This window comes from Aquila chrysaetos, chromosome 24 (assembly GCF_900496995.4).
Source record: "Aquila chrysaetos chrysaetos chromosome 24, bAquChr1.4, whole genome shotgun sequence".
NCBI lineage: Eukaryota > Metazoa > Chordata > Aves > Accipitriformes > Accipitridae > Aquila > Aquila chrysaetos.
This window is the reverse complement of record NC_044027.1, coordinates 3,821,631-3,847,820: the sequence shown is the minus strand read 5'-3', so window position 1 is coordinate 3,847,820 and position 26,190 is coordinate 3,821,631. Positions and strand designations below refer to the sequence as shown.

Sequence of the window (26,190 nt, the reverse complement as noted above, 5' to 3'; positions counted from 1 at the left end):
CAGCTAAGAGTACATATTGCTTACAACAGGAAAACCCTAAGTGCTCCCATGGTTACAGGGTTACTGGCACACCGCTGGCACTTTTCAAGCTTTTTTTTGCAAATAATTTCCTAATGGGAACACGGGCTATTCTAAAGCAAGTGCAACACCATTACACGAGGTTTTGTTTTCCCAGTTACCCTGCAGAGGCAGGCTGAGAGCTCTCCCCAAGGTGCCCAGAGAAGTGGAAAACCACAAGCTTCAACCCGTCTCGGGAGATGAAAGCGACGTTCTTGTGACCCTCGGAGCAAGGCAGACTGAACTTTACACCCTCACCCCCGCTGGCTCACGCCACCCCGCGGGCCCACGGGCTTCAATCTACGCCCGGACCCCACGAACGAGACCAGCACCCGTCTCCCGCGGGCCCAACAGGCGGCGGCTGCGGGCACGCAGGTGTGCGGGGGAGCGCCCAGGGGATAACCCCCCCCCCCGCGACCCTGCCGTGGGCGCACCGCTGCGGGGGTGGGCGGGCAGCGGTGCGGGCAGCTGCAGCCCACGCGCGCTCCCTCCCACCCACACTACAAATCCCACAATGCCCCGCGCGCCCCCCCCGACGGCGAGGCGGGTATTTCCACCCCTCCCGCCGCCGCCTCACCTGGCGCATGCGCACAGCTCCATATGGCTCCAAGATGGCTGACACAGCGTCCGGTGGTTCCGGCACGGTAACGGCGGCTCCTCGCCGGGACGCGGGGCTGTTGTGGAGGGTGTTTCCCGCGGGGAGGGGAGGGCCGGGCAAACCGGCAGCGGTCTGCTCCTCCTATGGAACCGGGACGCCCGCGGCCTAGCCCGTGGGGCTTTGAGGCGGAGGCTGAAGGGAGGGAGACGCTGATTGGCTGAATGGCCGGAGGGAGGCGGGGCTCGGTAGCGGCGCTTGATTGGCTCAAATTCTTCCGCTCGGATTGGCCGGCGAGGGGGGCAGCGAGGCGGGGGAGCCGGTGGGGCGGCTTTTTTTAAAGGGGCCGCGCCGCAAAAGGCGGTCCGCGCTGGTGCTGCCTGCAGCACCGCGTCAATCTATGTATATGTATGTGTGCGTAAATACATATGTGTGCGTGTAGATGTATACGAACAGATCTGTGTGTACATGTATGTATATTTATGTACCTACGTGCATATGCATATGCACGCGTGTGCCTGTGTGTGCGTACGCGTGCAGTGGGGGGCAGGCAGGGCCGGCCCCTGCCCTTTGAGAGGCAGCGCGCAGGCAGCGCGCCGGCAGCCCTGCCTTCAGCCCTCCGGTGTGTCACAGAGCCCGTGGCAGGATCAGCACCCTCGCCCTTCCCGGTACCGGCTCCTGGGGCAGGCAGAGCTCAGGCCTCGCTGCTCCCCCGGGGTCTGGAGGTGGCTTCGTTTCTCTGAGCTCTTGTTTCGGGGGGCTGGGGCGGGGGGGGGGGTGTCTCTGTCCGCAGAGGTCGGGCAGCAAGCATGCAACCACGCCGGCGGATAACTACTACCTGGCTCGGAGGAGGACTCTGCAAGTGGTGGTCAGCTCCTTGCTGACCGAAGCCGGCTTCGAGAGCGCTGAAAAGGCCGCGGTGGAGACGCTGACGGAGATGTTACAAAGCTGTGAGTGTCCAGCAAAGTCACACTGATCCCCTGGAGTTTCTTGTTTCTCTGTTTTCAAATTGGCCTTAGCTCTTTTATTTTTTTGGTGTGGTTTTCTCCCCCCCCCCCCCCCCCAGTTTTTATTATCTTGTATTAACGATGCTAGCAAAAGCGGAATGCTAGACTGGTGGCTAGAGCACAGCCCTGGAGTCACAGACTTCTGTGGGCGTGAGATGTTTGTCCGAACTCAGAAGTACTTACTTATCTTACTCAGTGAGTACTCATTAGATAATCATTAGGTACCCTAATAAGCTCCTCATATCGAGATGCTGCCAAAATAAACAGAGAAATAACAAAGCTCCAGACGTCTGGTTAGTTAAGGTTGTAGAAGTGCCCGTGTTTGGCAGCTCTGCTCCTGCCTTTCTGCGTGATGTGCCTAGGATCTCAGGTTACATATTTTTCTGAAATCAAGCGATGATCAAGTTTTGTATTTTTTCATGCTTGTGATGCAGATTTGCCTTTTGCGTTTGTGGAAAACACCTGACTCTTGGATCTTCAGTGTCTCCGTATTTTGCACATGCTTTAATTTTAAATATGCAGGCTGTAATACAATGGATTCCAGGAGCTATTCTTCATTCCTTGCTAAATTTGCAAAAAATTTGTGTCTCTGAAGCTAGGGTTGGGCTGATACAAATGTGTGGTCACTGTCTCAATCAAATATATGCTGGTGTTTTTTATTTCCCCCCAGATATTTCTGAAATTGGAAGGAGCGCAAAGTCCTACTGTGAACATACAGCCAGAACACAGCCTACGCTCTCTGATATAGTGGTTACTCTGGTGGAAATGGGTGAGTAGTTGACTGGTCCCACTAATTCCAGCTGCCTGCATTGCAGAAGATTTGGGTGTGCTGTGTTGGTAGGAAAATCCTTCACCCACATTTCTGGTGTTTGTGTGATGCCCACTGTTTTGGGCCTCATGCAGGCATTCAGATACCACTGCTGCAGATGCAATATAAGTATATCAGAGTGCGTGATTTTCTTTCTCATGTAATTTGGAGCCCTTGGAAAAATTCTGGAGAAGCCTAAGAGAAGGGATTTTCGACAGGATAAACTTTTCGTGTGATTTCTGTTTCTTCTTTTGTATTTCAGGGTTCAATGTTGAAACGCTTCCTGCATATGCCAAGCGCTCCCAGAGGATGGTCATCACTGCCCGTATGTGGGAAATCCTTTCTATTCTTATGCAGGAAATTGGAAATAATTTGGCATTTCTCTCTGCTGGCATCCAAAGAGCTCCTGCTTTTCTGATGCAGCCAGTGCTCCTGGAAGCGTAGTTTGTGTTAAGGACTCCTGTAATGACTGTGTAATAGATGAAGGAAGTTACCCTCTGCCGAATCAGTTGCCTTTGCTTCAGCATCCTCACTGCACATGAGAATCTTCAAGATGGTTTTGTTCTCCTTGTGTAGGAGAGAGGGGTCAAGTAATCCTTGTTCCCTTTTGGGATGCCAAACACAGTCTGAAATTATTGCTCGTGGGATGTCCTCTGTCCCTTTTATAGGACCTGGAGACATGGGTCACAGCTCAGTATAAGCCAGCACTTTATGCCTAACTCTTGGCAGAATGAAGCTGGCTGATTAGTGTTTGTGCGGTTTTTTTTTTAACTGTAGCTCCTGTGACAAACCAGCCAGTGACTCCCAAAGCCCTGACAGCTGGACAGAACAAGCCACATCCGTCCCACATTCCTGGCCATTTCCCTGAGTTTCCAGATCCTCACACTTACATCAAGACACCAGTGAGTGAAAAAAGATTTTTATGCCATCTGGGGTCTGTTTGAAGTCAATGACACCAGTAGTGGTGTATAAGTATTTTTACTGCAGTGCTGGTACTGTTTATCCAAAACATTGCTTCTTCTGGCTTAATATATCCCTTGTTGTTTGCGGGTTGCCCTTGCTGCAGGTTGCTGGCTGATTGACATCTGTAGCTCTCTGAAAATCTGTGCATGTTGAAGGTCAATGCTTGCCTGTAGCATCTGCATCCTAGTTGTGTTTTGAACTTCAGATGTCTGCATTGCATCCACTAACGGTGTTCTTTTTTTTTTTTTTCCTCCCTGCTCCACAGACATACCGGGAGCCAGTATCTGATTATCAAGTCCTACGGGAAAAGGCAGCATCTCAACGGCGCGATGTAGAAAGAGCTCTCACACGTTTCATGGCTAAGACAGGAGAAACACAGAGTCTCTTCAAAGATGACGTTAGCACATTCCCATGTGAGTTATCTAGGACACTTTGTGCTGTAAATGACAGCTGTCTAACTGAGTATACACTCCGTTAGAGTTCTTGCTACTGCAGGAGGTGAGCACTGAATGATCACACTGTGTTTGCCCTTCTGAGGCACCGGAAGGTTGGGAAATGAGGAATTTTCTATTTAAAATGGGGATGAAAAACAGAATCAAAGCCAAATGGTAGGCTTCCACCCTCATCAAAGGCTCACTTTCTTCTGCTGGCGGAGAAGGCCTTGGCTGATAGGTGCTAAGTTCAAAGCTCATCCCAATCCTGTGTCCGCCTCTCTGTAACTTTTGAACAAGTAATTTCTTCTCTCTTACATTTTTGTGGTAGGCAGTGGAGTTTTTCCTCTTTCTTTATCTGCAAAGCAGTGATGAGAATTCCCACCTTCCCAAGGCTCACTGACAACACAGATGTCAGTGTTATCTTAAGGGGGGCCTAAGTGATGCTTCAGCCTGTGAGATAATTGAACTTTTATTGGAGGTCAGGAAGGATTTTTTGTGTTAGTGTAATGCTGTGTTGGAAACATAAAGGGGCCTCAGAAAATAGGAAATTAGAGACTGCCAGCTTTTAGGGACAGCACATTTCACCCTGATCCCTGGGAGCAGCAGGAAAAGAGTGTGTGTGTTTAAAACCAGAACCAGTGAAAGTGTTTGGTCTCTAAGTAACTGGTTGGCTTCATGCTTCATAATCTCTGTCTTGAGGAGTAAGTGTTTGGTCTCTAAGTAACTGGTTGGCTTCATAATCTCTGACTTGCGGAGTTTTCTCCCAGCTTGCTGACCATGTCCTTTTCCCTAACCCTAGTGATTGCTGCCAGGCCTTTCACTGTACCCTACCTGACAGCTCTTCTCCCCTCTGAGCTGGAAATGCAGCAAATGGAAGAAACTGATTCATCAGAGCAAGACGACCAGACAGACACCGAGAACCTCCCCCTGCACATGAGCACGGTATGCCCAGCCTGAGAGATCAAGGTCTCTTGGGCCCACTTTCTTAAACTTATGAAACCTGGTTCTTTGCCTGTCTTCCTTGCAGCTGGGCAGAGTGGGTGGAAAATGGCAGAGTGGGTTGCATTTTACCGGGTGTAAATGACTAAACATTGTCATGGTTCTTTAACTTTCTGCAGGGTACAATGCAAAATGGGGTTGGATTATGAGCTTTCAGTACAACCTTCATTTCAGTGTTAGGGGAGAGAGGATTGTCCTAGGATCCCACACTGTTCCCGAAGGGGATCTTCTTGCATTAGCAATCCGGAGGCCTCACTTTTAATGCAGCTCTTTGTGTGCTGCTGTTTATCTTGGCTGTTGATTATCTGTTTTGCCCATAGGTTGTGTGGTTTGAACTTCTAAGCCTCGTTTAGCCTAACTTCGGTTGTTTATGCTTATTTATGCTTTTTTAATGTGGCAGGATGATTCAGGACCTGAAAAGGAGAACGCTTCAGTGTTACAGCAGAACACCTCCCTGTCAGGCAGTCGGAACGGGGAAGAAAATGTGATAGACAATCCCTACCTCCGGCCAGTGAAAAAGCCCAAGATCCGCAGAAAGAAGTGAGGTGTAGCCAGCTGGCTGCTCAGAGGAATTAAAACCCGAGGGGTTCACCTCCGCTGCTGTGGGTGAGAGGCATGGAGCAAGACAGGAGAGGCAATCCAGCTGAGTGGCAGAAGCAGAAGAATGATCTCTCTCTGCCTAGTGAACTACACTCTCATCCTGGTTTGCAATACTCCCTGTTTCCCCTCTGCTCTCCTGCTGGCTTGGAATGGTCAATGGTCAATTGCCTTAAAAGCGTTGAAGGCCACCAGGTTACAGATGGGAATTGTCTCGTTTGCTTTTGTTTGTTCTCACTGTCAGCAGGATTTACTCTCTGAAGAGATGGGGGACACGAAGGTTCTTGCTGCTCAGTGCTTCCCAGCAGGCTCTGCAGAATAGAAAGGCATAATTTGTTTGTGGCTGTCTGGCAGGCTAGAAAAGAAACTTCTGCAATCAACCCTGCCTGGCCTTATAATCTAAGAAGCATGTATTAACAGAGACAGAAAAATCCCAGAGAGGTTTCTTTCTTTGGATTCTTGGCAGGTAAAAGCAAACAGACTTTTCTTTTATAAACTAAAGGCGTCTGATGTGTTGGTAAGAGAGTGAAGTGTAAATACAGAGCTAAGATGGCATTTTATTCTCACTTTTCTGACTGCAGCTGCACTTCTAACTTAAAAGCGCTAAGTGTGGTGTTTACCCTGTACTGCTTTGAGATTATTTTCTAGCAGTATGAATGGCAAGATTTAACAGCTGCTTCAGGCTATTTTTCAGTTCTGTTGTTAGTTTCAACACAGCACAACTCCTTTGAGAGTTCACACCTTCACCAGCTGTTTTGAAAGATGCTGTGCTGAAAAACTTGGAATATGGAATAAAGCTGTATTGATTGCAGTCCGCAAGGCCATGCTATTGATCGCACTTTTTTATGTTGTCCATTCTCAAATACGGGCTTTTATCAACAGAAGCTGCGCTTTTTTCCCCTTTATTTCCCCAGAGCAGGAGACTTTATTTCAGCAGGAAAATAACTGCTGATGGGTGTATTGGAATTGTTAGCTGGTTCTGGAGGGCTTTGCTTTAATTTTCATTCAGCCTTTACTTAAGCAAAATATGGGTTAAATTTCTTTGGCAAAAGACTCTTGCAGTTTGGTCCAGTCTCCCAAGCATCTCTTCTGGATGAAAATGTGGTGCTGGGTGAGGCAGCAAAGACTGCCTGCTACAGACTGCCAGGCAGGTCATGGTTTCCTAGACTAGCAGCTGAATGGAAGAAGTCTGTTGCAGTTACCAGGGAGATCAGTGTTATGTGTGTACCTGTTCACCTCTCTGTTTAGTTAAGGCATCCTCCCAGGCCTCCCTCTTCCCCTGTCACCGAGGGAGGAGGAAGGTATAAAGGAGGAATTGTGTCAGTGAGAACGGAGACATTCCCGCCAATCAATCTGAAATTACATCTCTAGCAAAAAAGTCCTGCATGTGCCATTGTCACTTGCTGGTGCCTTGGTTGTACAGAATAACAAATGTACAGAGACATTGTGTATGTATGTATATATAAAAATTTATACCTTTTTTTACTTGGATTAAGCATTTTTCATAATGAGAAAATCCCTCGCTGGGTAGGGGAAAAAATGTGGAATGAAAATAGTAATTTTTATGTTCATAATAAAAGAAATTTTATCTCCTACAAGCAAAGCTGGCTGAGTCCTTAAAGTTTCAGGAGTGGAAAAGCAGCTGAATGGCACCTGAGTGTGTTTTCAGTGGGGTCTACAAGTGGGAGGAAGTCTTGTCCTTCCCTCTGCATCTCTTCCTTTCTCCACAGCAACACATGATAGCTGAGAAGGTTGGGAATTTTCAAAAAAATCTTTGGTTCATTAAAAGTATGTTCAGTGAGGACGAAGTGCCTTTGAAATACCGTCAGTTTTGCAGCAGGTTTAGTAGGTTTCTCCAGTCACAGGTGGAACATGTGGTTGAGAAGGACTGCAGAATCGTAGGTGCTGCTTACTTTCTTTTACGTCTTCTCTTACACATGTATTTTTCTTCTGATTAGAAAACCAAGACAGATGGAGGTGAAGTATGCAGTATCAGCCATGAATACAAAGGTGAAACCTTAAACAGCAATAAACCTCAGGTCTTAGGACAGTACAATTTCCAGTGAGTCGTACCCCCTCCTTCAAAAGGTTGCACCAAAAGGGACAACTGCAAATCGGCAAGTACATCCCTTTTTGACAGCTGCAACTACAAAGCAGCCTCTTGTGGTTGGGAGGGAAGGGGCCAATGTGCCTCAGAAAGACAGCTCACAAGCAGCTGCTGTCATGTGTATGTGAGAGCACTCGAAGACCGAAAGTGGGAAATGGGAAGAATGCATTTTTTATAGCTGAAATTGGGCTGCAGGTGAAATTTGCTACAGAAACAGCTAAACAGACCCAGAAAATTTGAAAACCTGCATTGTGACTGGTAGTTACACCGAGAATGAATGTTGCCTGCTCTTAGTTTTCCCCTGAGATTGAATCAAGCTTGTGATCAGACAGATTAAGTCTGTGTGTGAAGGTTTGTAAACATTTATAGAAATCCCTAGGGTCTGAGTTTTACATTACAGAAACAACTGATGATGAACACCAGCACCTTTCTGTTTCAGACTAAATTTATTTTCGTGGCCAGATTAATTAGCAGCATGTTGCTTGCTCTGTGCTTGAGAATATCTTCCTCGTGTCAGTAGGGAAAAAGCTAGTAACGCAAACGTATGTCTTGCAGGCCATCTGCTCTAACCTGTCCCAGCACAGCCTCTTTCCCGAGGATGTTTGCTGTGTGTTACTTTAATATAGTTGCTGGCTGTGCACAAAGCCATTATACTCTTTCTGAACATACCTGAGGGCAGTGCAGTACCGGTATGTACGCCCCCATGTTTCTCAGCTCTCCTCAGGCTGTGAGTGAAGCCCTGGGCCCAGCCTGAAGCATCTGTTGGAGATGAGGAGATGGTGATGAGGAGGCTGGGGAAGGCAGGTGGTGGCTGAAGGGAAGATGGTGGTATTCGCTCCCTGGGCTGAGGAGATGGGGCAGCAGCCGAGGCGCCTTCTAGCCACGGTAATTTGGCTCCTCTCCGGTGCCAGGGAGGACTGGATTTTGGGGGGAAACCCCGCCCTGTGGCAAGGGAAGCCATGTCGGGAAGGATGGCAAGGTGAGGTGTTTCCATGGTGACCCAAAGAAAATGGCCGCCAGCCCCGCCTGGGCCGAGGGGGTGCTGTGCCCCAGACCCAGCAGCACCCAAACACCCGCAGAGGCAGTAGACACCTTGTGTGATACCAGGTAAGCACAATTAGTGGCAAGAAATCCCTCTTTTTGAAATGGTTTTATTTGGAGAGGCTGGGTAGTGCAGATGAAGGTCTCCACAAGTGGCCGGGAAGCGGAGGCGAGGCCTGAGCTGTCCCGCTGGAAGGGGAGGACGTGTGGCGGCAGCCCTGGCTCCTCAGCTGTAGTATAAACTCAGGTAGGCCACTCGGTCCCGGTGTTTCCTGAATTCTCTGTCTATGGTCAGCTAAAAGACAACTACTATCCGTTACATATTAGCAATGACAGTTGCTTCAAAAAAGTGCAGGAAGATGTGAGATGGTGTCGAGAACCTTAACCTATGTTTTAAATCAGGTTTTCTTTTCAGCAGAGCTACATGGGGAAGTCTGTGCCCTGGTTCTCTCACTTTGTGGATGGAAACGTCCAGAGCAAATTTCTTAATAGAAGTGTTTTTTTGAAGGACTCCAACTGTTTTTGCAAACCAGCATTTTCTGATAGAAAATCACTTTGTATCTTGTGCCTAGAAAGCCACGTACCCAGCAGGCCAGTGAGGAAAGGGTGACAAAACTTAGTGCAAATGCATTAAAGTAATCATCCTTTGTCAGAAGCATTGAGCCAGGAATAACAACCCCTTATCCCTGTCCTTACCTTCTGTACCTCCATTTTTAGCATCCTCTTTGCTGGCATTGGCACTAAAGACCAGTCTGGAGAGCCAAACTTCATCGGCCAAGTGATTTTTTTGTGTAATTGCTTGTCTGCTTTGTAAGTTCCAGGTCTAAAGAAAACAGGCACAAAATACGTCATTTCTGGAGCTGGTGTATGATGTTTGTAATACCAGAATTTACCAGCCCTACCTCGATCCATGGGAGAAATGCATATTGTGGTATTCTAGTCATCATGCTAAGTTAAAAACTAAAGCAGGGGAGCTTTCTGAAGATAAAAAAGCATTACCGGGAACTCGCTTACCTATCTCCCATTTGTCTTAGTACTTCTCTCTGCTAGTACTCCTGCTTATTATTAAAAGTGTAAGAAAATGAGTTGCATTACCCAGGGAATAATTCTTTATCTGAAGGCTTATCTGGAAATCGTGGTGTCTTAATGGAAAATGGAGCATAGGCAGGCTGGCATTTTCTCTCTTTCATCCAGAATGACTGGTACGTTGCTGGGCTGGGAGTCACAGTCTGCAAGAGATAAAATTTCTATATGGAAGATTTTGTTCTGCAAACCATTCCTACATGCTCTGATCAGCAGCCAGCTGGGCATTATGGACCTGCTGTTCAATGCATGCTTTGGCTACTCAGTGTAAAAATATCAGAACAAGTCAATTATGCACTCCCTACTCCTTACCCCATGTGTCCTGTGATGTGTCTCCTAATGTATTGTTATTCCAGAGAAGCTGGGCCAGAAAACATAGCATGTTTGTTCAGGTAGTATAGCTGAGCTCCCTCCCTGATTTTTCCTCAGTACGTACATCTACATGTGTGTATATGTCATACAAAGGAATGTGTATATACAAATGCATGTGTTGATCTTGCCAGAGCTCATATGATCCGTCATCGGTCTCTAGGCTCAACACCTCCCACTAGACTACGTGTAAAGAGATCTGTAGCTACCGTATATATTAAGTTGGAGGCAGCCCCAGCAAATATTGAAACTGATAGTCTGTGTTGGGAACAGCCCACATATTCTTGCAAAGCTGCAGCTCTGCCGCTTTGAAGCATGCTTTTCTCACCTGTGGCTCTGGTATGAAACGCTGGGCTGTTCTTGCTCCTATCACATAGCCTTTCTTGCTCAGTGGTTTGTTTTCCAAAGAGTGTCTGAGGCTGCTTCTCTGTGATTCAAAAGCAGAAGTGTCTTACTGACATTTTTAAGAGACCACTTGCATCAGGGGAAGGGCAGAAGTACATGAGCAGCAGATGTTATTCCTTTTAATTCCTCTAATTTCTCACTAATGTAGAGCGCTAGGGCAGCTGGAGCTTTGAGTACTGGTACATTTGGAAGGGGGGAGAGTTTCTAGGTGTATGTGGAGACCTTGTCCAATGGGTTGCAGGGCAGGTGTGGGGGACTCCGCCACAGGTGTGGCGGGCCACGGTCCTATCACTCCTGTACTGTGTGTCTTCTGTGAAGGAAAAACTCTGAGCATGAAAACTGAACAACTTACCTCTTGACTCAGGTAACGGCCTGGCCCGAGCAAAGGGTCTCCCTTGATAGCTATCAGCTGGATTCCCAGCCTGTCTGGGGCGTGGTGGAGAGGGAACATTTTCCGCTCTTGACATGACCCAAATGAGATCCGCTTCTGCACATCTGTGAGACCAGGAGAGGGAAATGCCACCAGTGGAGATGACCACTTGCTGCTTTTCTTCCTCCTTAAGTGTCTGCTGCTCTCTGCCTGAGGCCAACCATCCCCTTATCTCCCAGATGGGAATTTCCCCTGACCCTGGGTATTTGCGAGGGGTCTGCCCTTTGGATGGCTGTTCCCTCCTGCCACAAAGGCTTCTTTTTCCCCAGCCTGAGCAAAAAGCAGCCTAGCCCCGGTTGTGGGGAAGATTGTTGGGAAAGCCTGATGCCACCAGGGAGCTGTGTAAGAAGGAAAGCCCTCGTGCCCACAGCCCCCCTCGGGTGCATGCACCTCGCACAGCTCACCTCTCGGCTCCCACTCCACTGCCATGCTGCCCTGCCAGACCAAAAGCTGTGTGTGTACTCCAGTTGCTATAGACACAGAGCAGGGGGTGCTGGAGGGAATGCTGGGGATGGCAGCGCGTGAAGGGTGCAAGGCAAAGAGGAGGAGTAATAACATCCCTGTGGATTGCGCTATGCTGGCTCCTACTCTGAGAAGCTGCTGTTTTCATGCTGTAAGTCAGTAGGGGAGAGGTCTCGGGGGAAGCAGCCTACAGGTTGTGCTGTCAGGACCCTTCTCTGTGATCTCCCTTGTGACACAGCCTGATATGCCCTGTTGTCTGCTGTCTTTTTCCCTGTACCTGGCTGTCCTGGTAGGGCAGCAAGAAACCCCTGGAAAATGTCATACTGGAATTAAGTCCAGCTTGTGGATTCAGGCCCTTCCCTGAGCACATGTGTGAGTATCATGAGAGAACTGGGGAGCATCAAAATATTAAGGGTGAGATGAGTTGAAACTGAGGATTGTTGCTTTTGCAGAACACTTTATTTAATCATTTATTCTGCACAATTAGATCAGAGGAGTCTGTTCACTGTAATAGGATTGGTATCTTCATGGCCAGTTGCAGCAGGAGGAGCTGATATCAAAGATGAGACTGTCATCACAGCTCTGCACAAAGGTTTTGCCATTAATGCAGTTGTAGACGATGCTCTTGTTGGCTGGATCTACATAGATGCCATTGGCCTTGCCAGCACAGAAGTCACTAACACCAGAGCCCCCGCTCCCACTTCCAATTCCACCTGTAGTACAGGGAGGTTCAGTGGCTGGAGGACTGGGCTGAGTTGGAGGTACACACTCTGCAATAAAAGCACAAAGGGGCTTATTTTGTGTTGACAGTCTCTCAGCCCTCCCCTCCCTTCATAGGGCCTTTAGTGGTGGGGTCAGCTATTAAAGTGTGTTACCCCAAAGTCTGGCCTAGTTCACACCAGGCCTTTGAAGCATCTGGACCCAGGTCCAAGTTACAATCTCCCTCTTTTATCCCAGGGGATATAGAGTGAAGGGATCTTTCCAGGGCAATTTCTAGTTGTGGCTTCCACAGAAAGTCTTTATCCACCAAGGCTCCAGAGATAAAGGTTCACAGGTCTCTGAAGCCCTGCATCAGCAGGGAGGTAGGGAGTCACCTTCGAGAAGCACACGCTACTCAAGCTACTCACTGCCCTTTTGCATACCAAGACCCTTCTTCAGACTGGTGATCAGGGGATATTTGCCTTCCTTGCAGAAAGTGCCAGTGAAGTCATCCAGATCAAGGGCCCAACCATAGCACCTCCAAAATTGTTCTTCTTCGGTCAACCTGTTCAGTGCCAGGGCAGAAAGCCCAATTAGTCCCAGGATGTGCTACTGCAGAAGGCCTCCTGCCTTATTATTAGCACAGCCACACATCCCACCGTACCTTGATGTTGGAGCTCTTGATGTTGTCATAGCCAACCCATTCGTTGTCCTTGTAGGCACAGGGCACATCCTGGGGGGCATCCCAAGCCTGGGTGGCTCCAGAGTCCAGGACATTTGCAGATCTACGGAAAAAAGGGCACAGAGGGAGAAATTAGCAAGTGTCCTGCAAAAAAGGGCAGTTGGAATATTACAGGGGTTACAAATTCCTTTCTGGGAAGTCTGAGGAGTGTTTGTGTTGTTCTTGGTGGCTTAGGTGTGAGGGAACACCTACACCTTGTAGTAAGCCAAAACCCCAGCCTGCTTAGTGTAAGGTCCAGCTGGCCCAGGTCCTGATGTTGGTGCCCCAATAGCAGTGTCAGATGGGTTTTGGAGCACGGAACAGATGCTGAATAATGGGGCAGGATCTGAGAGGGTATATTCTGGTCTTCAGGCCGTTGAAGGATTTATAAAGGGTCTCGTTGTTCCATTCGTAAGTTGTGATCTCATTGTTGGACATCCCAGCAAAGGCATATAGCAGGTGAGTGCACAGGCATGGGTCAATGTTGTCTGGCATGAAACTTCTCAGGCCAGGTCTATACTGGGCCCAGCTGGTGAAGTAACATGACAGCACAGACGCAGTGCCTGCACAGAAATAGAGGAGATGTGGTCGGGAGAGAAAAGAGCAGAGAGGACATGTCTCTGAAATGCAGAAGGACCAGGTACCTAGCTGCACAAGGCCATGTTACTTCTATAACCATCCTTCAAGTCACACAGGAAAGGGAACAGTGCCCTGGGCTGCACTTAGGAGTTAGTAACTGCATGGGGAGGATCTAATAAAAAATGATTGGGCTGTGTTTCCTTGCAGGGTAAAGAGTTGAGAGATAGTGAAGTAGGGTTGGTTATCCCTCTCAGAACTGGCTCTCCAAGGATAATAATGGATTTCTTTCCTTCCTAGTTTGTTTCAGCAGATGAGTCGGTCTAGGAGCCTCTTGCACCCTTAAACTCATGAATCAGGGTGGTCCCGAGTGCTGGGTCTCTTGCCCAAACTCAATCTTTCTCCTTTGCTGCCAAGTGAGGAAGAACAGAGGCAGAAGGGATCTCTGGTGAAGTGCCTGGAAGGTGGAAGGCTCTTTGCATGTTTGCTGTGCTGCCTGTTTGACCTGCCTTTGAAAGCTTCTGCAAAGACTAAGCTAGTGGCTGTGCTCATGCTTCATTCAAGCTGAGCAGGAAGGGGCTGCTAAGAGGAAGCTTGTGTGAAAGCAAGCAACATATTTGCACTTTAGATTGAGCATGCTATGCTTCATCAAGCTTTTGACTTCAGAGACACCATTGCTGTGTGCCTGCCTGCCTCTCCTTCCTCCCCTGTGGCTTGTAAAAGAGTTCACTAGTAAGTCTGTTCCAGTTGCCTGCATGTGCCATAACTGAGAAAGGTTTGGTAGAGTTGGTTTTGGGGTAGAAAGCACATACCCATCTAGGCGTTCAGGAGGAGGACCAGACCTTTAAAGAAAAAAGTGTGGGATTAGTGTTAGAACTGAGAAATAAGGTAATGTCTGAACTAGCAGAAACTGTCTGGTACATATCCTGTAATGCAGACAATAAAATTGGTTCTATCAGTGGGCCTATTTTTGCTCCTCTTCATGAGGATCTGTCTGAACCCAACATAACCTGTCTCCCAGGTCACAATTCATTCTGATTGAAGGGGACACACAAAGGAGCTCATGGTCATTAACGACGCAATGTTCTGCTGCTGCTTTCAGCCAGGGTTAGGCAACAGGTGATCTTGGTGCATATAAGCATGGCTGAAATAGCAGAAGCCTTTTGGAATATACTCTGCTATGGAGACAGTAATAGCCTTTCTATCAGAATGACCAGTTTTCCTCCTCAGAGTGTCACTTTCTTGGTCCAAGATAATTTTTCCATTTAATAAACAATTAAATCAGGAATTTGCATATCTAAAGAAAAAGAAATCAACTCCAAAATTAGTGCAAAATACAAACATCCCCAAAGTAACTGCCATATATTTTCCTTTGACAGAAGAGAGTGTGCTGCATTTTTAATCCCCAAAAGTCTCCTGTATAGCCAACCAGTATAACAGTGAAAGAGCCACAAATACTTATAAAGGTAGAGAACTAAGTTTTGAAGCAGGACTTAGCGGTAAGCAAAGTGAGCTTGGCCATCTTTGACCAGGACTGATCTGGTGCAGCCCGTCTCCCACTTTTATATGGTTGTCTCATTTCATGCCAGTCTTGTATCAACAAAGATGGACAAACATTATGAAACTTGGTAAAGATCAGTATCACAAAAAAATGATACCAGTAAAATAGGCCTTAACACTCCAGCTGGAGGCACCACTATTATCATCAGTCTGTGCCATGTCGTGGTGCTGCAAGATTAGATGAAGAACAAGCTTAGGTGGCTTTTATTCTTAGAAATTTTGTTTACAGCAACAGGCTTTGTGTCAACAGTGGCAATTATGCAGTGATAGATGGCTGTTGTTCAATCTTGTGTTGTCAGTGTGTCTGCCCAGAGGTGGTAGGCACTGCCAAACCACAGGTGGTTTACACGGGTTTTATGTCCTTGGCTGGGGCAGTCAGCGAGACAGGACTGAGTAGGACTTAGGCTCACAGCAGTGGGCTTTTTGGGGGACACAGGAATTGGGCTCACTTGCTGTAGGCAAACTGTCTGTCGGGATCCAGGGGGCTTTGTGATCTGAGCTCTCTCTTGCTCACACCATCTGAGGTGTTGTCACTTCATGGAAGGGGAGAGAGTTTCCTGGTGTCCCATCAGGAATGGAAAACCAACTCAGCTTCTGCCAAATCATTCTCCCACTTGTGAAAATAATTTTCTTCAGGGACAAGCATTATTTCTTGGAGGTCAAGCTCTACAAGAGAGAGCCCAGGGACAGAGCATCATGCAGGTTGCATTTCCTCCCGCACTTATTCCCTCCTCTTTTTGATCAGCTGTTTCCAACACTGAGAGACCTCTGTGTTGCCAAGCGTTCATGTCTTGCCTTAGCTTTCTGTGATGCTCCATAGGGAGAAATTACCCCAATCTCTTTTATTCTGTATGAGTTTGTCTCATTTTGTTGTTTTCAGGATGCAATGTCTTCTAAGCATATCTGAATGGAATTTTTTAAAAGGCAGTTAGAGGTGCTGAAAATGACGTTTTTAACTCAGAAGATTCTGTCTGCACACTCAGGGCTACTGCAAATGGTGGAGTAAGACACTGGGCACATGGCCAGTTGCTCTGCACTGAGTTGTTCTTTAATACCTGTTAAGATGATGTGAAGGTGGATTTCTAGTACGTCTCCCAGACTTGGTTGAATGGGAGCGTGTAAAATGCCCTCAAAGTTGTCGATGTCACATGCTGGCACTGAAGCCACTGACCTGCCATTAAAGTTCATTAGACTTCTAGATTTTGTGTATGGAGTGGATGAAATACGGTGAATGATGTAAGAGGTTTGTCAGAATCAGGCATGGTGCTTGCACAGCCTTGCACTCATCTCCTGTTAGATGTGTCTGACAACTGACTCTCAGCAAACTCTCTAAAAACTGCTGTTTCCCCCAAAGACCTTAGCCATCCTGGCCTTGCTAACCTCAGTGGACATGAGCCATTGCTTTACAGAGGTGGTTTTGTTCTCCTTGCCCTTGCTATGGAGGTTAGGCAGGTCACTGTGGAAGGCTAAACTGGGGAGAAATTTAAAGGTCAATGCAATGCCACCGTGTATTTTGGAGTGCCCTATCCTAACCCTTATCTGGATGCAGAGGTACAGGTATTGGTCTCCTGGTACAGGGTGATTGGAGCTGAGAGCCGATACAGGCATTTGTGCTGATGGCAGCATTACAAGAGCAAAGGTTCATGTTAGCAATGCAGAGACATATATTAGGTAGATGGGCCCTTGGCTAGGTATATGCAAGATCTGGCTTTGGATTTCCATGTGAAGCAAGGCTGCTCCTTATCACATTGGCAATGCAAAGATATTGTTGAGCTAGTATAAATGTATACTGGATTCATTTTTTGGATGTGAGAAGCTATGTGATTTTGTCCATAAAAACCTGGGGAGAGCTATGCCTGTTTTGGGCTGTTGATCTGATGTTCCTCATTGCAGGCAGACACCTTATTACCGCCAAGGAGACAATCTGTTGCCAGTATGTTTTTTCTTAGTATGACGTCGTGTTCTTGGAAATTCCTTGGGAATTTTCCTATGGGAATTTAGCCCAGATATGTCTGCCTATATGTATATATGTATAGCCTATGTTGGGAGCAGCAGGGAGAAGCAATATTTCTTGGAGTAATAGAGATTACTATAGGAGCAAGTATGGGCATTGCTGTGTTCTATGTTTGCAGACTTTTTTCTCTTTAATGGTCATTACTTTTCTAGCTCTGGAGCCTTTTTCTCTCATCTCTTTTCACAAATTGTTAATATGAACAGTAGGAAGCTATTCAGAATTGTGGGAAGTCCGTTGAAGCTAGTTTGCTGAAAGTTTCTGAGGAGGAAAGGGGTAACGTTTGGAGGGAAGACAGAGAGGTAACCTCTTTCTGCCAGCTTGCTAAATTTTTCCTTCATCTCTTGTGAGAGTCATTTCATCCTGTACTTAAATTCTCTTTAATGGGCTGGAAAAAAACAGTTGTGCATGACGGGAATCATGATGATTAACTTTTTAGTGTGAAGCACTTCAAGGGTGTTAAATATGATCTGGCACTATGGTAAAATATGATAAACTCTTTCTTTCAAACCTATGCTCTATACTTGGCTGGGTAGTGCTTTCTGATATGCTCCAAGAGGTCTGTATGGGAACTTCATTTCCTTATGAGCTAGAAGGGTTGAATCTCCTGAGAAACCAGCATGCTCTCTCTCACTTAGCATGCAGTACAGCCTTGTTTGGTAATAGCAGCATTAGTTTTCATCTCTTTCATTTTTATCAGCTAGCCTCATAAAAAACTCTCACTCCCAAAGAATCATCTAATTCCATGAATTAAACGAAGGAAGAAATTGAGTTAAAGGAAGAAGTTTCCCTGCACATGCAGCTTCTCGAGTTGCAATTAAGTGCACCTTGAAAGCACTGCAGGAGGCAAAAAAAGGCAAAAAAAAGTATTAGCATGTAGTTTTAACTAAGGAGATCATCTTCCTCCTGCTTTACAAGAATCTTGTAGTCAGTGGCTGGGTACTATCAGCAATTAAAATATCCAACAGTAGGTGTCAATGTTGCTTGCTCTTCCCAACCGTGTAGCTGGAGAGCTTTTCTAGCAGTCTTCTGATAACATTTCAAGAAGAAATGTGCTTGCAGGCCAGAAAGTTTAGTTGCTGCTCCTCTTTGTTTAATCACAAATAGAGATCTGAGATTAACAGGTCATTTTTGCACTTTCAAATAGAAATGGAATGCTTCATTCTTGCTATACAAAAATAACCAGGATAAAGGATAAACTTTGTTCAGTTCCTTTCTCCAGAGCTGTATAACCTACATAAGACATGACTATCTTAGAGTGAAAGAGGAGCTGTTAAAGACATCTGTCCAAAAACTAGCCTAACCTTTGCAACATGTCAGGATGCCTATTAAGACATTAGTAATTTTGTTGATATGCCCAGGAATTGCATCCCCTATGGAAGAGCATCCCAGTGCCTTGGCAGGGTACTGATAAATCTATATTTTTGGCTATCTCAAATGTTTAAGTCACCTGCTTATATCTCTAACAAAGAATTTAGGCTCAGTTTCTGTCTCTTCCACCTTTCCTTACCAGCATGTTGCAGGGGAAAATGGGCTTGAGTAGTCAGTTTAAAGATAGAAACTTTATTTCACTGAGTCCATGTTATGTGTGTGCAGTCTCTGCAATATGCCTAGTTTTATTCAAGTGGCTTTGAGTGAGGCAGGCCTAAATTGTGTGTGGCCTTGGCATATGTCCCTTATTAATCTGCTAGGAAAAGGAGATTTCGAGCCACCTCTGATGTGTTTATGGTTTCCAAACCTTTCTTTTCTATTGGGCACTTTTTTGCTGTGGAGAAAACCCTGTTTTTCACACTGGCAAAACATGAGACAAAGCAGTCACACCAGATTATTCACTCCAACGATAAATGTTACATCCTGACAGCAGTTCAGCAGGTTCTCCTAACAACTGCCTGGTTTTGCTGAAAGCTCTATATACTTGATAAGCATTTTATCATGAAGATCAGAACAATCTTATCTAATCTTATCCTTCCTGGCAAACTACATCTAAATGCAGCCATCTCCATCCTGGATGCAGTAAGCAGCTTCAGACTCCTACCCAATGCTTGATCCTTTTGGAGTTCAGCTCAGGCTCCAGGGCCTGTAAAAGAGAATGTACTTCTGATGCCATCACACGTCAATGGCCTATACCATGGCCCTGCCTAAACTGTGCTGTGTCAAATATCAAACTTTTGGGAGCAGCAAAAAGCAAGCAGAACAAAATCAACAACCCCTTTGTACATAAATGCCTGCAGCAAGAAGTAACCCTTTATTTTCACTTCGCTAAAAGTGAGAAAGCTTTTCTGCCATGATCAGGACAGCTTGACTCAATGGTGGGTTTATTTCTTACAAGGTCTTAGCTTTTACCTTGCCATCTTGGCAAAAGTTTACCTGCTTGACTTGGCTTAAAATCTAAGGGAGGAATATCAACAAATCACCGACTGCTACTTTGAGTTGTGTTGCTTCCAGTGACCTGTCTGGGAGGTGCTGGGAGATAACCAGTTCTCCTCCTCTTCCTTTGGTTTCTGCTTTAGAGAGAGGAATGGTGGAGTTTCTTCCATTCAAAAGTAGGTGAAAGGTATCAGGAGTCTGGTCATCCTGGACCTAAGGGAATGACTGGGAACATCTTTATCTCAGCGTTAATGTTCTACATATCCAGAGGTTGGAGTTGAGTTGGAGGTGGGGGAAGAAATAGACTCTGCAAGCTGAATCTCGATTAGAGATGCATGAAGCATGTTAAGAGAGACCTATCTGCGTCTCCTATCAAGAGCTTTGTTGATATTGCTGGTCTCTCAGTAGCCTAAGAGCTTTTAATAGCTGAGCTCTATTTGGGGGCTGCTGATCTTCTTGGAAAACTGTCCCACTCTCTTCAGGGGTCTGACAAAGAATTAAGAAAACTTGGCCACAGTGTCAGTGGCCAAACATGTGAAAATCTGTCTCTACATCCAGTTGGGTATGTATACACTTGCTTAAGTTACTGCCCCTATAATCCAATGCCTGTAAATGGAGTCCTGAAAAAGGATCTCTCCCACCTCCAAGTCATGTAACCCTTAGACATGTCCTTCACTGTGCAGCACACAGAGCTGATGGTGGCTGGTGTAATAGTATCTGCGCAAAGAGGAGGTAGCTGGAACGCCTATGGGTCTGGCATCTGCTCAGCTGCCTGACTGAGAGCTTTGAGAGTGATTTGGGAGCTGTCCTGGTCTGAATCCCTTTCTGTTCTTCTAAACAGATCATCTGGTATAGCTGAAAGACTCGTGTTACTGCTGCCATGAGAACCATCCTGTGGGAAGCCCAGGCTGAAGAGCCAGCACCGCTACCTGCAGTGTAACATGGTCTATCCAGGAGCGCAAGATGCACAGGAAATGTCTGGCATCTGTTCTTGTTCAGATTCATGGCAAGAAGTTAGGAGCTTTAAAGCTCCTCAGATTCCCTCCTCCAAAAGATAATTACACCATGTAGGTCTTGGGCAAGGACTTCACGCAGACGGGCGTTAAGGGCACTTTGCCTATACAGGACAGCCAGGACAGACTCATATCTCTTTGATTCTTATGACACCAGTTCATTTGTTTCAAGGTCTCTATTTTTAAGCCTGCTTTCCACAGTACTAACTCCTTGTTACAAAGGCTGGATCTGTTCTGCTTCACACCATCTTCCTCTGGCATTTGATTTCCCTTCTCTCCACAGCTCATTGAGTGGAACTAAAGAACTGCTGATTTTCAGATACCAACCATTCCCTGCCTCCCGGGGGAAATTCTTGCCTTCTGCATGTACATTCCCAGAAATATCATCTCTGACTCACTCTGATTACAAAATGCTGCAGCCATTTCCCCAGCTACTTCTACAGAGTGTCATCATTTATTCACCTTTTGTCCCCAGGTATAGTTTATAAGGACTTAGAAGAGTTCTTTTCATGAGGAATTTGATGCAGTACTGTAATCGCCCATTGCATATTCTTTCCTTACAGCACATCTTTCATCTTTCCTTATTCTCTGTTGGCACTAAACTGCTATAATTAGGCGCTGTAAACAAATCTCAAGCTTCTCTGATGTTGTGAAACACTCAAACTTGATTTCTGACCATCCTGTTCCTCAAATAAACCTTGACTCTGCACTACAGGCATCCTACTAACATTCCCGGGTGATCAGGATTGAGGCAATGCATTCACCAGCTCTCTGTGGTGGTGGTGAACCCCAGTGAACAGGGTGTTCTCTGTGCTTAGGAAAGGGCTGCAGATCCTTCCACCTATCCTTGTATCCAAGCGTTAGTCGCAAGAATTATTTCCTGGTCTGTCAGCAAGTAAGAACAGGCCTTCGGAAGAGGGCATGTGTGCATAGAATACAGATTCACAAATTACTCGCTTGCACATAAATATCTGTGCCCAAATGCAGGTGTGTGCAGGTGAGCAAAACGTACTGCAAAAAGGTTATATATGCATGAAGGAACATGCACATGGGTGTTATTTTAGCTAAGGAAATATCACATGAAGAATGCTTTGTTTCAGCTGCTCTAGATTTTTCTTTCCTTTCTCTATTTTTATGTACCTTATGTCACATGCAAATTTTTTATAGTCTGATCTTTTAAAAATTGGATTTATTAAAGCATATAATCTTCAAAAATCCACTTAAGATTGAAAATGCATATTAGAGGCTAAACTATTATAATCTATTATTTAGAAAAATATCAGCACCAAGCATGCAGATCTTGAACTTCTTACAGTCAGGATTCAAAGTGGCAGGTTCAGTCAGGCTGCTCCCTGTAACATGACCTGTTTTTCCCATCCATCTTACCCCGACAATCCCCATTATCTCTGAGGAAAGAACCAGATGCCCTGGATTGCGAGCTGAGACTAGCTGAGAGTATTGGGTGGTGATCCATCACTGAACGCTGCAGCCAGGCACTGAGTACGGCATCGTCTTGCATTTGCATCCAGTGTTCACGGGGTCTAGTCGTTTCCAGTGACTTACAGCAGGGCTACAGGAACTTCCTTTGAGGCTTGTCCTTTTTCCTCTGAACCCTTCAGAGGAGGCTCTGCCCTCACAACAGTATCCCAGCTCATCTAATTACTTACTAAGCTCTTTTTCTGGTTAGCTGACATCTGCCCATTTCCAATTAATTCTTGCTCACAAGCTCAATAACCTGAGCCATCTGTATAGGTAAGGGAGATAAGCTTCCCATTAAACATTTACAGGACATAACAAGAGAGTATTGAAGCAACTGTTGCTGAGACAACCCAGGCGGGTGTCTGCGTGCAGGGGAGTAGCTGACCCTGCACCTCTACCTGCCATGCTGTAATCAAATGAGAAAAATACATGGGTCTAAAAATGTATGTGGACTGTCGTGCACCCCCAAAAGTGTACACGCTCCTCTTGCTTACATCTATGAATGTTTCTGCTACATTAGCATGATAAAGGCTTTTAAAATAGTTTGGTAGCATTTTGGGCCCTAGAAGTTCTAGCAACCAAACAGCCCTTAAATAAAACATTCACTACTTAAGCAGCAGTTCTGGATGCCCTTTAACCTCAGATGCTTAAAATAGCTCAGAAGTCAGCCTGACCCCACTGTTCAGCTTTCCTGAACAGGGTGAAATGTGTCCTTAATTCTAGGCAGAGACATTATCTTTGTCCCCACGCCTCATCAGTTACTGTCCTTGTTTTGAAATAACAGTTTTATTTCAAAATCTTGCTAGGATGGGAGCAACCTCTTGCAGAGTGCCTCTGTCCTTTTTCTCGTTCAAGGTTTCCATCTCTGGGGCAGCACAGAGAACAAGATCCTTTGCCAATATATCCCATTCCCTCAACAGCAATTAGAGCCAACAGAGGGGTAAAGTCTCGCCTAAAAACCTTTATGAAAACTAAGGAGTCTCAGGAATGAAGCCAGGGCATTGACATGTATGTCTCAAGATCCGGGGTGAGATAATCGCTTTTAAGGGTGTAAAGAGTTTAAGGGGCCGCAAAAGGGGAGACGTGACTCCTCTGCTCCCTCAGCACCAAGGCGAAGCACAAGCAACTGGGGCAGAAATCTGCTGAGCTGTGAGTGAACTTCTCCAAGGCTTGGGGCACCAGAGGGGGGGCCTCAGGGGACCAGAGGGGACCTCGGTGGCACAAGCACAGTGCTGGCCCCTTCCCGGTAATTCCCGCCTGGAGCCACGGGGGGGGCACCACCAGCCCCACTGCCCCCAGGTTGCCCCCGGCCCCCCCACCAGCCGTGCGGCCCCGCTGGGCCTGCAATTGGATCCGTGCTCTGCAAAGTGATCCTTGCTGCCAGCTGGCCTTACGCAAAATCGAGGGCATGAACATCCAGGCCATGCACATCCAGGGAGGCACATCAAGGGCATGAATATCGAGGGTGTACGCACATCGAGGGTGTACACATCGAGGTTGTACACACATCGAGGGTATACACATCGAGGGCATGCACATGTGGTCTTAAGCCTGGGTCCGAACCGGCAGCGCAGGTACCTTGCTGGCTGGCAAGTTGCTGCTTGTATAAAGTTAATTTGGTGCTAGCTCGGGAGAGAGGGATGGCCAGCTCTCCACCGCCAGGTGGGGTCCGAGATGCTGGTGTAGTAAACTCACAGGCCTAAACCAGCACCCTTGAAAAAGCACCTACTTCTGTTAGCTAATGGCTACAGGAGGGTCCTCTCCCCAGTGCAGACCAGTCAAGATCTCTCCAATCATACATTTGTGTTAATAACTTTTTCCCTCTGATGGAGTAGGCTGTCAGCCTGATATTATCTCACTGCTCGGAGCTTGAGCTTCAATTGCAAGGCGATGTGGCTGAGCTGCTAGCTTTGCTGTGCAAAGCTGCCTACTTTGTGCCGGTGCTCTGCTGTTTGGAGTGTGGTGCTGAGAAGCAGAGATCTGGTGTGGTTTGTAGCGTTGCTTTCATCAGGTCATGGGAGAATCTGTATGTCCTGGGGACAGGAGACTGGGTGCTTCATCAGGATACATTGCTTCCAGCTTTGTATGCTCTCAACTTTTGCTTACAACATAGGAGTTGTACTTCAGTCCAGGAACTGAAACACCTAGTGCAGCCTACTGTCTGCCCAGCCATATCTAAAGACAGCTTGAATTTCACAAGCCCCAGTCTGTGCTGGCTGGTGTCACTCTGAGCAGATTCAGCAAATAATTCCAAATATTGCAGACATGAGAGAAAACCCAGGTATGCTGAGGACTGTGGCTAACTTGAAAGCAGTAAAAGTGAAATTCATCAAAGAAACTACCAATTACTTACTTCACTCAGGGACATGCTGCAGGGAAGGAAGCACTAGGTTTCTAGCGTGTGAATACATTTCTGCTCAGCACTTGCATGCTGGCTAGCCTGTTCAGTGGGGCGTGGGAGTGGGGAAGTTGGAGTAAGGGCATTGTCCTGAGTTCAATCTTGTATTCATGTCTTTCAGCATGGGGACTCTCCTGGGGCTGAAGTGGGGCAGAGAGAGCCTTGAAAGGCTGCCAGGTTTGTTTGGGGCGTAGAGGAGGAAATGGAGGTAGAAGAGTCTGTGTAGTAGTCTCTTGAAACAGCAATCATTTCTCCTCATTGATCAGACATGGTGAGAGGGGGTGTGAAGGGGCTTCCCTTTGATTTGCTGACCCTTTATTTTACCTTCAGGGAAAGGCACACACCCTTGTCCCATCTGTAGCTGGGACATAGCCACCTCTCTGCGCAGACCCAAGATGCTCTCTGTACCTCTCTTCCTTTCCTTCCTCACTTACAGGCCGGTTGCAGTCACTTTCAAGCATCCAGGCACTCTGAATGTGCTTCTCACTGAGAGCCCTTTGTTGTCATGCCAATCTCTATAAAAACTTTAAAATCTCCCGGTGCCCACCACAATACCACAAACCCTGGCACTCCTGGCAGCGACACAGCAGGCTCTGGAGGCTGTTACCATGCTTTTGTTACCAAGGGAAGCAGCATGCTGGCCTTCCTTCTTTGGAAGCGTGGCTGTGCTCCACATCCCCACTCAGCTCTGCCCTCCGTGTGGAGGGTTTAACTGTGCTGTGTGGCTGTCTCCTACGTCACATGTTTTTAAGAAGCTCTTGCCAGCTTCCTGCTGAGGAGCTGATCCTGCTGACGTCTGCAGAGCAGGCCACGTCAGGCACGGCCGGGAAGGGAAATGCAGTCCTTTTTTGGGTGCAGACTAGAGCAAAGTCTATTGGCCTGAGCAGAGAGGAGGGCTGAGATTCAGGAACAGCTGGGCTCTGTCAGTAATTTAGCACTAAGAGCTTAAACAATACCCAGGATAAACACACTCCAGGACTGGCAGACCTCCCTCTTTTTCTCAGCTCAGCACAATATTTTCCTTTCTCTTTTAAAAACGTTATTTCACTGCTGATAATTAATTTGAGTGGAATGCTTTTCCAGAGTTATATTTAGGTTTTCTTCTCTGACAGCACTCGCCTATTCCAACTTTTCTAATGCAGCTGTATTGCTGTGCTTTTTGAAATGGAAACGATCATTTGCGTTCCACAAAACTTAGCGGCTTCATGTCCTGAGGCAGCACCTGAACTGGGGCATTTTTGGGGGTTCAAAAAGGCTGTGTTTGTGGAGAAAGAGAACTAGAGTAGCAAAGCAGAACCACTCTATACCTCCAGCTTCAGTCTGGGGGCTTTCAAGTGCCTGGAAAAAGGGGGACAAAACAGCTCTGGATCAGAGCATGCTTAAAGTGGCATGTTATTCAGAGTAGGTTATATGTATGTGGGCATACTTGAAAATTTGGACAGTTTACAAGAAGTCTTTAAGATAGGCTTAAGTCAAATCCCCACCTGACAGCTCCTCAGCTTCTGGGAAAACCCCAAGCCAGACGCAAAATCCATAGCAAGGCACCCTTCCCCACACACACGTCCTACCTGCCTAGCAAGGCTTTGCTTTCTCTGCCTTCCCTGCAGCTCTGACATGGCTGTACGCTGCAAAGTTCCTCCTTTCATGTGGGTGGTTGTGAGATAAGACAGCTCTGTTCTGGGCCTACGTGGCGTAGTTTAAAAAAAAAATAAAAAATCAGGCTACCAAGGCTACAGAGCTATGAGGAGGAGATAGTTAATCTGAGAACAGCTTTCTACCCTTGCATAAACAGCCCAAAATGAAGGACAATTACAGTGCTGCCATTGTGGGATAGGCTGCTTAGCTGGAAAGTCCCTTTACCCCCCCCAACCCAGCCTGACCCCGGGGCCTCCCAGTGCTCCCGCCTGGTTTAAGGAGTGTGTTGCCATAAGTGAGGGTCACACCCAGGTCTCTAATCTTATCCAGCAGCGGTGGAAACCTGTTCAGCAGGGTCATAGAGCAAGACCCAA

At 46.8% G+C, this 26,190-nt stretch overlaps 4 protein-coding genes across 5 annotated transcripts in view; 1 reads left to right on the top strand and 3 right to left on the bottom strand.

Moving 5' to 3' along the window:
- CCND3 (cyclin D3) overlaps nt 1-733 on the bottom strand; it is a 48,118-nt gene extending 47,385 nt beyond the window's left edge. The window contains exon 1 of the mRNA XM_030000316.1: nt 635-733. Coding sequence (XP_029856176.1) covers nt 635-643 — 9 coding nt within the window. The 5' untranslated portion in view covers nt 644-733. The remainder of the gene's footprint in view (nt 1-634) is intronic.
- Nucleotides 638-7,055, top strand: TAF8 (TATA-box binding protein associated factor 8). Of its 2 annotated transcripts, none has more exons than XM_030000314.2 (8): nt 638-701; nt 1,446-1,602; nt 2,330-2,428; nt 2,730-2,792; nt 3,245-3,369; nt 3,696-3,843; nt 4,664-4,806; nt 5,264-7,055. In XM_030000314.2, the coding sequence occupies exons 1-8, from the start codon at nt 642-644 to the stop codon at nt 5,405-5,407; spliced, it is 939 nt and encodes a 312-aa protein (XP_029856174.1). In that variant the 5' UTR covers nt 638-641; the 3' UTR covers nt 5,408-7,055. The 2 variants fall into 2 exon arrangements, with proteins under 2 accessions (XP_029856174.1, XP_040975754.1); XM_041119820.1 differs by lacking the exon at nt 638-701 and adding an exon at nt 1,748-1,854 and having other exon boundaries at nt 1,488-1,602.
- Nucleotides 7,056-8,581: 1,526 nt separating this feature from the next.
- Nucleotides 8,582-11,325, bottom strand: PIFO (primary cilia formation). Its single transcript, XM_030000553.1, has 6 exons — nt 11,300-11,325; nt 10,818-10,960; nt 10,389-10,487; nt 9,704-9,837; nt 9,305-9,431; nt 8,582-8,903 (listed from the first exon to the last, which is right to left on the bottom strand). Exons 1-6 carry the CDS (start codon nt 11,322-11,324, stop codon nt 8,835-8,837), a joined length of 597 nt encoding a protein of 198 aa, XP_029856413.1. The 5' UTR covers nt 11,325; the 3' UTR covers nt 8,582-8,834.
- Nucleotides 11,326-11,881: 556 nt separating this feature from the next.
- On the bottom strand, nt 11,882-14,890 carry LOC115335293 (acidic mammalian chitinase-like). Its single transcript, XM_030000755.2, is given in 8 exon segments — nt 11,882-12,127; nt 12,485-12,586; nt 12,589-12,615; nt 12,711-12,841; nt 12,991-13,085; nt 13,087-13,340; nt 14,166-14,197; nt 14,853-14,890. Coding segments are annotated over 8 exon segments (909 nt in total). The 5' UTR covers nt 14,876-14,890; the 3' UTR covers nt 11,882.
- Between the last annotated feature and the right edge of the window lie 11,300 nt (nt 14,891-26,190).

Coding starts and splice junctions, on each gene's coding strand:
- TAF8 (XM_030000314.2), top strand. CDS start 642: ATGCGCACAGCTCCATATGGCTCCAAGATGGCTGACACAGCGTCCGGT. Junction 702..1,445: donor CGTCCGGTGGTTCCGGCACG/GTAACGGCGGCT, acceptor CTCTGTCCGCAG/AGGTCGGGCAGCAAGCATGC. Junction 1,603..2,329: donor GACGGAGATGTTACAAAGCT/GTGAGTGTCCAG, acceptor ATTTCCCCCCAG/ATATTTCTGAAATTGGAAGG.
- PIFO (XM_030000553.1), bottom strand. CDS start 11,324: ATGGCAGTGGAGTGGGAGCCGAGAG. Junction 10,961..11,299: donor AGTGGAGTGGGAGCCGAGAG/GTGAGCTGTGCG, acceptor CTGGTCTCACAG/ATGTGCAGAAGCGGATCTCA. Junction 9,432..9,703: donor GATAAAGAATTATTCCCTGG/GTAATGCAACTC, acceptor TGTTTTCTTTAG/ACCTGGAACTTACAAAGCAG.